This window comes from Octopus sinensis, linkage group LG14 (assembly GCF_006345805.1).
Source record: "Octopus sinensis linkage group LG14, ASM634580v1, whole genome shotgun sequence".
NCBI lineage: Eukaryota > Metazoa > Mollusca > Cephalopoda > Octopoda > Octopodidae > Octopus > Octopus sinensis.
Genome location: NC_043010.1, coordinates 60,620,185 through 60,632,646, shown reverse-complemented (window position 1 = coordinate 60,632,646; position 12,462 = coordinate 60,620,185). Strand labels below are relative to the sequence as shown.

Sequence of the window (12,462 nt, the reverse complement as noted above, 5' to 3'; positions counted from 1 at the left end):
ACACACACACAATTGTGTGTATGATGAACAAAGAAAAAAGCTATCAGCCTCACTTTCAATATTGAAAGAAATATAGAAAATCTCTCTCATCCAATAGGAAATTACTGCAATGATGTCTGTGTCACACAAACACATCAAGTAACAGAAATCATGTTAAACAAAAGGAACTTCATAGTTGATATGTAATAATATTACTATATTACATATTTCATGCTAAGAAACTAAAAATCTTTTTTTTTCAAACAGATGAAAATTTTAGTAGAGACAACCATATTTTGACTACTTTCAAAGTTTGTTTCAATTCAAGTATAAATTAACCTAATTTTAAACATGGAAATGAAAATTTTCCAAATAATCATTTTGAAAACAAAAATGGATTTTTTAGAAATATTCTAATCTATCTCCAATATTTGATGTTTTCAATTTTAAAATTTAACAAAACTATGTGTTTGTAGTATGCTATCTATCTTAAACTTTTAAAGGTGAACTATTTACCACTACAACAATTATCCATCTATAAGGATGGTAATTGGTAAAAATACTTCTAGAGTTGAAAAAAAGAAAAGGCTAAGAGAAAAGTTGTAAATAAAAGTAAAATAGCAGAAGGTATATGTTAGAATTGGTCTCCAACGAAAACATAGTATGAATAAAATTTTAAGATGATTCAATTAAGTTATCTATTTTTAATGAAATCCTTAAAAGAAAACTGAGAGTAAAATTACTATTTTATAATAATGTACTATGGTAATCTAGGGTTTTTGTTGAAATTTAAAGTATCAAGGGGTAAATTGGGGGTTATAAGAGATGCCAATATAGGCCCCTTATGTGTGAAAGAAACATAGAGTTGATATTTTTATATGAATATATAGTATTGTATAAGATTTGGTGTGTGAGAGAATCATTTAACAATAGTCATGGAACATCTACTATGTTGGCTGTAGATAGGTATCTTGTATTTGTTGTCCCTTTAGTATTGTGGCTGCCACTGGATTGTCATTGGTATATTCTGCAAAATATCAAATATACAAACACAAATTACATTTCAATATAACAACTCCAATATATAAAGATAGAAACATTGATCTTGTATTACACTAAGCATAACATTATATATTGTCCTACAGTAATAAAGGCAATTACATTTATATGTTATGTTTTGATAAAAGTTACCTGGTTCTGCAGGTATCTCATCATATGGTTTAGTCTTGCCATTACTCTTGCTAGCTTCTCTGTCCTTTTGGGATGTTAAGGTGTCACTGTTGTAAGACATGATGGAACTGGTACGACGTCTTGACTATGGATTGAATCACATCTCTGTGGATAGTAGAAAGTGGAATCTTGTATAAATACAAGTTTAGATCAATCCTAATAAAACAGTCTGAGGGACTGAAGTTGAGTTTTTTTGCAGTAATAACTGTACATACGTGAATAATGGATAAAATACTTCTACCTTTATAATAATAAGCAGAGAAACATCAATTATCCAAAATAATATTTACCTGAGGCACAGGTGGAAGTCTCCTTTGTGTTGTTGAGAATTTCCACTCATCTGGTGTCTGTTCCATCTCCAGAAAAAACTGACTTTTAGATTTTATTGTCTGAAGATTTCGGTTAAATATCTCTTCTGCATTTCTCGTTATTGCAACAGGATTGTTAGTCTGATACAGTAATTGTCTCATCTCAGTCTGAGAGAGAAAGTTGGGATTCTCTGCTGTTGTGGGTGAGTTATTTGTGTGATTAATACATCTGAAAACACACAGTGTTATGGACACTACAATAGCCACAGATAGTATTACAGCTGCTGCTACAATGATAATTACCCAAGTCATATTCAGGTCGTGACCAGACTGGAATGGCACAGCAGTCAACATTGGAGATGTATCATTACTAACAAACAGTGTTAGTATGATAGCAGTTGTTGCTGATTGAACTGGAGTACCACCGTCTTTCACTATAAACTGCAGCTCATATGTTCCTGCATCATTTTGGTAAACTGAGCGAGAGAAAGATAACACACCAGTGTGTGAGTTCACTGTAAACAGGTTTTTATCATTGGATCTCAGTATTCCATATGTGAGGAAAGCATTGTTTCCAGTGTCTTTGTCAGATGCTTTCAGAATTGTGATGTCCTTCTTACTGTGTGGATGGTAGTGGACATCGAGATTGTAAGGGTCATTATTAGGAAACGTAAAATACGGAGCATTATCATTTTTATCTAGAATCTCATAACAATATTGGCAGTGTCATTGAGAGAAGGTGTTCCATTATCTTTCACTAAAACCTTGAACTTATAGATGTCTTTCATTTCTCGATCTATTGATTGTGATGTAGAAATGAATCCATATTTTGTCAGTTGGAAAGGAATGTTATCATTGTTGTTATCATTGATGATAGAATATGTAAGTTGGCCTCCATCTCCAAGATCTTGGTCTGTAGCATTGATGAAGCCAATAGGGAAGTCAACTTTCTGGTTTTCATAGGTGAGGAATTGGAATGTCTCTTTGGTAAAATGTGGTTCTACATCATTGACATCAGTTACTTTGACAGAGAAATATTTTTTACTTTCTAGTTGAGGTGACCCCATGTCATGACACACAATAGATACTTTATAGTGGTCCCTCATTTCTCTGTCAAGATGGCCCTTAACAACCATTTTATATTCTTTAGAATCTATTTTGGCAAGTTTAAATTTATCATGTTTTAAATCACAGATAATCTCACCATTAGGTCCACTATCAGTGTCAGTGACCATAACATAAGCTATAAAACTACCAATTTTACTTGCTTCTGAAACTGCTGCTGAGCTCTCTGATAAAGGAGATACAAAATCTACGTTTATCAATGGAGCAGTATTTTGGTTATTAATTATGTGAATCTGGACTTTGGTTACAGAACTTAAGGGTGAACTCCCTTCATCCTGTGCTTCAATAAATAATTTATATGTCTGCTTTTTACTAAACTGAAAATTGTCATGTAAAAATAGATCTCCGGTCTTCTTATTTAATACAAAATATTTTTGGATATTTCGAGATGTTTTATGGTTGAAATGATAAGAAATCTTTCCATTGTCTCCAGAATCTTGATCTGTGGCTTTTAAAGTTAGGATTGGTAAATGTCTTTGATGTGAATTACTTATAGAGATGTTGTAGAGTTTCTGTGAAAATACAGGTGTATTATCATTGACATCTGTTACAGATATGTGTACCTTGATTGTAGCTGTGTTGGGAGGATTTCCTCCATCTGTAGCTTGTAGAGTGAACATATATGAGTCTTTCACTTCCCTGTCTAATTTATCTTCTAATATTAATTCAGGTATGAATACACCATCATGTCGCTTTGTGATAGAGAGAGAAAATGCTTCTCTTTTACTTTTCTTAACTGTATATCTAATTTGAGAATTCTTTATCGAAATATCTTCATCAACTGCATTTGGAAGAGGTATTTTATCTCCTTTACTGTCTCTTTCAAAAAACTGAATTGTGACTTCATTCTTTGGAAATTTTGGAGAATGGTCATTGATGTCTTCTATTAATATTTTATTCTTAAATTTTCATAAATGTTTCTTCTTTCCTCACTGCGACTTTAACTATTCTGGAACATTCTTTGTTGTATGTACACAGAGACTCAGCATCCAGTGTTTGAGTAGTGTAGAGTTTTCCTGAGTTGGTGACATTAAATAAGTGAGAACCACTCTCGACTGTCCTTTGTAGTTGTGTAAATGTAATGAGAGTGTGTTGTTGATGTGTGAGAGGGTGTGATAAGTTGGAGTCAACAGCAATGTTTCCTATATAGGTGTGAGGTCTGCCTTCTTCCTTGACATGGTATGTAATATCTATGGACAGTACAAGAGTGATCAGTAAATGTAGAAGACACAGTAGACCAATATATGCTGTCATGTCTGGAATTCTTCATCACATTTGAGCAGGAGAAATTGCTACAAAAGACAACAGCAGTATTGAAAATAAAATAACTTATGCAAATAATAGCAAACAGGTCAATGGTAATATATATATATATATATATATATATATATATATATATATATATATATATATATATGTATACACACACACATACATATATATATATATATATATATATATAAATTTGTAAATACATTCTATTACACCTAACTGTACAATTTTAAAACCATCTTTTCCTGATGCAAAATTCATTAATGAGTAAGAGTTATCTTTGTGGAATATACAAGCACCATGGTAGCTTTTATACGGGTTTCAAATTATGCCAGCAAGCTTTGGGAAAAGGGTAAATCGATTACATGTACCCCAGTGCTCAACTGGTACTGAATTTACTGATCCTGAAAGGATGAAAAGCAATGCTGGCCCTGGCAATATTGGAACTCAGAATGTAAAAATGGATGAAATGCTGCTGAGCATTTTTCCCGGCAAGCTAACAATTCTATTAGCTGTCACCTTCATAGTAGCTTTTATACTGAATTCTCAATATGTCTCATTATTTATCTTTCAGACTTACTCATTTGAAGACAATATTATGTCTCACTATGTGAAAGCAATGTTTTGAAGATTCAGTGCTTATTTGAGTTTGATAAGTACTGAACAAATAGTTTTGTTGTATTGAGATATACAGTCTCACCAAAATATTGGTCAGGACAGATGCAGTACATTGTTTAAATGAAACACTAAGTATTTTAAAGTTTAGTACAATTAAACACCTATGAATTAATTTACATTATAGCTAAAAATATACATATTAAGTCACATTGTAAAAAAATGCTTGTAAGATAATTAACATCACAAATACTTATTTTTAATTTAATTCACATTTCAATAAAATATATATATATCTTAAAAAACAAATCTACTTCAGCTTATATTTATCACCATCTTAATAATGATAATAATCTTAATAAATATATTAAAAAATAACATTGATGATGACGATGAAGACAAAGTCGTAGCTTTTTGTATACACAGAAACACATAATGGATATTTAACAGGGTATATATAAAGAAATACTTATTATCTGCTAGAGTTCATTAAACCTAAATATAGATTAAGGTTAAATTAGTGAATTATAACAACAATACAGAAAGAAACTATACTAACATACATTATTACCAGCCAGTCTTATTAGATATCAATTAATGTTTTCTGACAATTACATTAATATACCTCGTTTGGACTTATAACATCAAAATTTAATATAAAATATAACATAGCAATGCATATAGTTTAATATCTCTTGTATAATGTTGTCTTGTGTGATTCTAACATTAAAAGACGTAATCCAGTTCAAAGTAATTGAATACAATGACTACTGCAGTTGTTGTTGTTGTTAATGGTGGAAGTGATGGCTAGATCTCTCGATCCCCACTGTCCCAGTCCCTGTATATATACAACATGGCAGACATTTTAGATATTATCCTTACCCTGTCTTTCATTAGAAACACAAATAATATAAATGTTATAATGAATATGAAAAGATAATAAAGAGAAAGAGAGAGAGAGAGAGAGAGAGAGAGAGACTTACCTGCATTGTTTAATCCTTCACTGTAGTTGTGTGTGATGGATGATGTGTATCCTGCTGTAGTGTTCCACTCCAACTGCTGCTGCTGCTGCTGTAGTGGTATTATAGTGGTACTGCTGCTGTTGTAGTAGTGTTCCTGTGTTACTGCTGCTGCTGTTCCTGTGTAACTGCTGATATAATAGTGTGACAGTTGCTGTATGTAGTGGGAGGTGAGATGTTAGCCAGATGCTGGTGTGTGCTAGTTACAACTCTATGTCCTCCACACACACAATTGTGTGTATGATGAACAAAGAAAAAAGCTATCAGCCTCACTTTCAATATTGAAAGAAATATAGAAAATCTCTCTCATCCAATAGGAAATTATTGCAATGTTGTCTGTGTCACACAAACACATCGAACAAGAGAAGTCATGTTAAACAGAAGGAACTTAATAGCTGATATGTAATAATAACAATATATTACATAGTTTCTGTCCAGAGATTAAATATTTTCATGAGAAATTTAAAACTTATTATTATACAATTTTAAATATATCTGCAGAGTGATGTAAATTTTAGTAAAGACAACCAAAAACTTGATAAATTTTAAAGTTCATTTTAATTAAAGTTTAAATTAAACTAATTTTAAGTGTGGAAATGAAAATATTTCCAAATCAATTTATCTTCAATATCTGACTTTGTAAGAGATGAAACTTTGCAATTTCAAAATTCAACAAAAGTTCAAATATGATTAGGTGTTTGTAGTATGCTATTTCTCTAAAATAATTCTCAATCTGGTAATTAGAAAAAGTACTTCTAGAGTTGATACAGGGAAAAAATGCAAAGACAAAAGTTGTAAATAAAGGTAAAACAGCAGAAGCTACATGTTAGAATTGGTGTTAAACTAAAAGATGCTACAATTAAACATTCTAGGATGACTCAGATGAAGTTATCTATGTTTAGTGAAATGCCTATACCAAAATGAAGGAAAAAAAATAATTTTATACTAATGTACTGTGGTAATATAAAGTATGGTATTTCTAGCATTGAATGCATCAGAAATGTAACTTAGGGGTCATAACAGATGCCAATGTAAAGCCCTTTATTTGTGATGTGTGAAAGAGACATAGAGTTGATATTTTATATGAAAATAAAGTATTGTATAAGATTTGGTGTGTGAGAGAATCATTTAACAATAGTCATGGAACATCTACTATGTTGGCTGTAGATAGGTATCTTGTATTTGTTGTCCCTTTAGTATTGTGGCTGCCACTGGATTGTCATTGGTATATTCTGCAAAATATCAAATACACACACACAAATTACATTTCAATATAACAACTCCAATATATAAAGATAGAAACATTGATCTTGTATTACACTAAGCATAACATTATATATTGTCCTACAGTAATAAAGCCAATTACATTTATATGTTATGTTTTGATAAAAGTTACCTGGTTCTGCAGGTATCTCATCATATGGTTTAGTCTTGCCATTACTCTTGCTAGCTTCTCTGTCCTTTTGGGATGTTAAGGTGTCACTGTTGTAAGACATGATGGAACTGGTGCGACGTCCTTGACTATGGATTGAATCACATCTCTGTTGATTATAGAAAGAGGAATCTTATATCAATACAAGTTTAGATCACTCCTAATTATTTGTTTGTATATAAAGTGTATTGCATTTCTATAATGAATACTGTAACTGTTTTGATATCTGTAACATTATACAAAATAATCAATTCAAACAGCAAAAGCTATACAAAAAATATTAACTAAAGACAAAAAATTTTGTACACAAGAGGGACTGAAGTTGAGTTTTCTGTAGTAATAATTGTGCGTATGTGAATAAAGAATAAAATACTCTTAAAATAATAAGACATAAAACAAAAACATCTATTACCCAAAATAATATTTACCTGAGGCACAGGTGGAAGTCTCCTCTGTGTTGTGGAGAATTTCCACTCATCCGGTGTCTGTTCCATCTCCAGAAAAAACTGACTTTTAGATTTTATTGTCTGAAGATTTCGGTTAAATATCTCTTCTGCATTTCTCGTTATTGCAACAGGATTGTTAGTCTGATACAGTAATTGTCTCATCTCAGTCTGAGAGAGAAAGTTGGGATTCTCTGCTGTTGTGGGTGAGTTATTTGTGTGATTAATACATCTGAAAACACACAGTGTTATGGACACTACAATAGCCACAGATAGTATTACAGCTGCTGCTACAATGATAATTACCCAAGTCATATTCAGGTCGTGACCAGACTGGAATGGCACAGCAGTCAACATTGGAGATGTATCATTACTAACAAACAGTGTTAGTATGATAGCAGTTGTTGCTGATTGAACTGGAGTACCACCGTCTTTCACTATAAACTGCAGCTCATATGTTCCTGCATCATTTTGGTAAACTGTGCGAGAGAAAGATAACACACCAGTGTGTGAGTTCACTGTAAACAGGTTTTTATCATTGGATCTCAGTATTCCATATGTGAGGAAAGCATTGTTTCCAGTGTCTTTGTCAGATGCTCTCAGAATTGTGATGTCCTTCTTACTGTGTGGATGGTAGTGGACATCGAGATTGTAAGGGTCATTATTAGGAAACGTAAAATACGGAGCATTATCATTTTTATCTAGAATCTCAATAACAATATTGGCAGTGTCATTGAGAGAAGGTGTTCCATTATCTTTCACTAAAACCTTGAACTTATAGATGTCTTTCATTTCTCGATCTATTGGTTGTGATGTAGAAATAAATCCATATTTTGTCAGTTGGAAAGGAATGTTATCATTGTTGTTATCATTGATGATAGAATATGTAAGTTGGCCTCCATCTCCAAGATCCGGGTCTGTAGCATTGATGAAGCCAATAGGGAAGTCAACTTTCTGGTTTTCATAGGTGAGGAATTGGAATGTCTCTTTGGTAAAATGTGGTTCTACATCATTGACATCAGTTACTTTGACAGAGAAATATTTTTTACTTTCTAGTTGAGGTGACCCCATGTCATGACACACAATAGATACTTTATAGTGGTCCCTTATTTCTCTGTCAAGATGGCCCTTAACAATCATTTTATATTCTTTAGAATCTATTTTGGCAAGTTTAAACTTATCATGTTTTAAATCACAGATAACCTCACCATTAGGTCCACTATCAGTGTCAGTGACCATAACATAAGCTATAAAACTATCTACTTCACTGTCTTCTGAAACTGCTGCTGAACTCTCAGTTAAAGGAGATACAAAATCTATATTTATCAATGGAGCAGTATTCTGGTTATTAATTATGTGAATCTGGACTTTGGTTACAGAACTTAAGGGTGGATTTCCTTCGTCCTGTGCTTCAATAAATAATTTATATGATTGCTTTTTACTAAAATGAAAATTATCATGTAAAAATAGATCTCCGGTTTTCTTATCTAACGCAAAATATTTCTGGATATTTCGAGATGTTTTATGGTTCAAATGGTAAGAAATCTTTCCATTTTGTCCAGAATCTTGATCTGTGGCTTTTAAAGTAAGGATTGGTAAATGTCTTTGATGTGAATTACTTATAGAGATGTTGTACACTTCTTGTAAAAATACAGGTGTGTTATCATTGACATCTGTTACAGATATGTGTACCTTGAGTATAGCTGTTTTTGGAGGGTAGCCTCCATCTTTAGCTTCCAGTGTCAACATATATGAGTTTCTGATTTCTCTGTCTAATTTGTCTTCCAATATTAATTCAGGTATGAAGACACCATCACGTCTCTTTGTGACTGAGAGAGAAAATGGTCCTCTTTTAGTTTTCTTAATCATGTATGTAATTTGAGAATTTTTTATTGAAATATCTTCATCAATAGCATTCAGCAGTGAAATTTTACTTCCTTTACTATCCCTTTCTGAAAAATGAATCTTAACTTCGTCCTTTGGAAATTCTGGCGAATGGTCATTGATGTCCTCTATTAACATTTTTATCCTTAAAATCTTCATAAATGTTTTTCCTTTCCTCACTGCTACTTTAAATATTCTGGAACATTCCTTGTTGTATGTACACAGAGACTCAGCATCCAGTGTTTGAGTAGTGTATAGTTTTCCTGAGTTGGTGACATTAAATAAGTGAGAACCACTCTCGACTGTCCTTTGTAGTTGTGTAAATGTAATGAGAGTGTGTTGTTGATGTGTGAGAGGGTGTGATAAGTTGGAGTCAACAGCAATGTCTCCTATATAGGTGTGAGGACTGTCTTCTTCTTTGACATGGTATGTAATATCTATGGACAGTACAAGGTTGATCAGTAAATGTAGAAGACACAGTAGACCAATATATGCTGTCATGTCTGGGATTCTTCATCACACTTTAGCAGGAGAAATTGCTACAAAAGAAAAGAGGAATAGAGAAAGTAAAATTTCTTATAGAAACAATAATGGGTTGATGTTATATACATATACATATGTAAATATTCTATGTTACATGCGACATTCCATTTTTATAACCATCTCTTCCTGACGTGACAGTCATTAATGGGTAGGCTTATCTCTACAGAATAAAACAGCCTGATCTGAATTGTCAATATGTCTCATTATTTATCATTCAGAATTCCTTATATAAAAGACATTACTATGTGTGAAACAATGTGTTGTAGGTTCTGTGTTTATTTGACTTTGACAATTAGTGAACAAATAGTTTTTGTTGTAATGAGATTTATACACTCACCAAAATATTTGTTGGAACAGATGCAATACATTGTTTTACCCATTCGTTACTGCATTTATTTTGAGATGCTCTGTATTTCTTTCAATTACTTTAAATATAACAAAGAATTTAGTAAAATAACTTAGTTATCATTCAGCTAGTGTTAGGAACATAAATTGTGTCTAAGGTTTGGTGGAAGATTTTAATTCAAAACTTATGAAAACAAGAGCCAGAGGCAGTTTCAACCAGGTTGGTAATGAAAGTGTTAAATGAAACTAAATATTTAAAATTTAGTATAATTAAACCTTTAGGAATAAACTGACATTATAACTAGAAATATACACATTAATTCACAGAATTAAAAAATGCTTGTGTATTCATTAACATCACAAATATAAATTTCCAATTTAATTCACATCTCAATAAATTATATCTTAAATAACAAATCTACACCAACTTATATATATTGCCATCTTAATAATAATAATAATAATAATAATAATAATAATAATAATAATAATAATAATATCTTCAGCGAAAGAGTTTGACAAGCTCAGAAAATATAAAGACCTATTCATTGAAATTGAGAAAATGTGGCATCTCAAGGCGGTTACAATATCAATGATCGTAGGAGCACTAGGAATGATCAAGAAGGGAACCGAAAATTATATGAGAATGATCCCTGGCTTACCATCCCTGCAAGAAGTGCAAAAGATTGTCTTAACTGGTACATCACACGTATTGAGAAGAGCATTGTCGATGTGAGAATTATTACTACCCATGTATTTTAATTTAACTTAAAGAAAAAAAAATGAATGAACTATTGAGTTTAGTTTAATGGCCTACCAATGTATACTATGAGTTTCTTTGCCCTAGGAGTCGGGAAGACACTCGGCAAGAAATGGAAGCAAATTTGAAAGAAGAAAAAAAAAAGTAATAATAATAATAATAATAATAATGATAATGATTCCTTGAAAAGTAGAAGAAAATTAAATCACCTGTTATATATGACTTAAAGATCTTTGGGAAGACTGGACATAAAATAAACGACCTAGTTTCAACAGTGCAGATATTCAGTAAGGATACTGAAATGGAATTTGGAACTAAAAAGTGTGGTATGCTTATGATATGGAAAGGCAAAGTGGTGTCTACTAGTGTAGAACTACCCAACGGCAAGAAAATCAGGGATATTGAGACAAATGTATAAAAGTATTTGGGGATTTTGGAATATGACAAAATGAAGGAAAGCTTTAAGCAAGAATATCTCAGAAGAACCAAATTAATTATGGGAAGTAGGCTCAATGGTAGATCAGGGCAATGAAGACATGGGCTGTTTCTTTAATATGATATCATGCAGGTGTTGTTAGGTGGACAAAGAACAAGCTAGAAGAAATGGTCAGAAAAAGCAGAAAAGTGACGGCAATTAACAAGAAACTACACCCCAAACGCAATAGCGACAGGCTGTATGTGCCTTGGAACAGGGAAGGAAGAGGCCTTATAGGATGCAAGATCTGTGTTGACAATGAGAAGAAAAGTCTGGCATGGTACATCAAACAGCAAAGAGAATCCTTGCTTCTTACAGTTACACATAATAATAAAATACCCACTGAAAATGTGATGCAACCACAAAACATTTAAGAAACAACATGAAGAAGAAAGAGTAAACAACTGGAAAATGAAATCACTGCATGGGCAATACTTGAGAGAAATTGAAGGAAAAGACAAGATCAATGCTTGGAGATGGCTAAGAAAAAGTGATCTGAAAGGATCCCTGTGGCATTGAAATGCAGTGCTCAGGAACATGCTCTGAAAACTAACTACAACAAGTTCCAAATAGATAAGAGCAGTGAATTACTCCTTTGTAGGATGTGTGGCAGCAAAAATAAAAGAATCTCGCATATTGTGAGTGAGTGTAGTAAGCTGGCCCAAAAGTACAAAAGGAGGTATGATAACATGGCTAAGTTTGTTCACTGGAGACTATGTGAAAAGTATGGCCTGGACAGAGCATGGAAATGGTATGAACAATGAATATAAGATACTGTGGCATTTTGCAATTCACTGTGACTTCCTAATCAATGCTCGGAGACCAGACACTGTTGTGGTAGATGAAGGAGAAAAAGGAAATCAAGATTATAGATAATGCAATACCTGGGGCTGAATGCATAAGTGACAAAGAACTAGAAAAGATGGAAAAGTACAGACTACTAAAAAAACAAAATTGCAAGAATGTGGTCTATGGGGAGAGTGTCTGTCATTCCAGTAGTTGTAGGGGCACTCAGAGCACTAACAACAAAGT

The 12,462-nt window shown here is 32.5% G+C and overlaps 2 protein-coding genes across 2 annotated transcripts in view; both read right to left on the bottom strand.

Moving 5' to 3' along the window:
* Positions 1 to 1,475: 1,475 nt before the first annotated feature.
* LOC115219424 (protocadherin gamma-B1-like) lies at positions 1,476 to 3,262 on the bottom strand. Its single transcript, XM_029789587.2, has 3 exons — positions 3,133 to 3,262; positions 2,282 to 2,922; positions 1,476 to 2,222 (listed from the first exon to the last, which is right to left on the bottom strand). Exons 1-3 carry the CDS (start codon positions 3,260 to 3,262, stop codon positions 1,476 to 1,478), a joined length of 1,518 nt encoding a protein of 505 aa, XP_029645447.2.
* A 3,382-nt stretch (positions 3,263 to 6,644) lies between these two features.
* LOC115218938 (cadherin-related tumor suppressor-like) overlaps positions 6,645 to 12,462 on the bottom strand; it is a 59,540-nt gene continuing 53,722 nt past the window's right edge. Inside the window, exons 22-24 of the mRNA XM_029788960.2 lie at positions 7,409 to 8,820; positions 6,945 to 7,089; positions 6,645 to 6,780 (exon numbers count right to left, since the gene is read on the bottom strand). Of these exons, the coding sequence (XP_029644820.2) occupies positions 6,701 to 6,780; positions 6,945 to 7,089; positions 7,409 to 8,820 (1,637 nt within the window). The 3' untranslated portion in view covers positions 6,645 to 6,700. The remainder of the gene's footprint in view (positions 6,781 to 6,944; positions 7,090 to 7,408; positions 8,821 to 12,462) is intronic.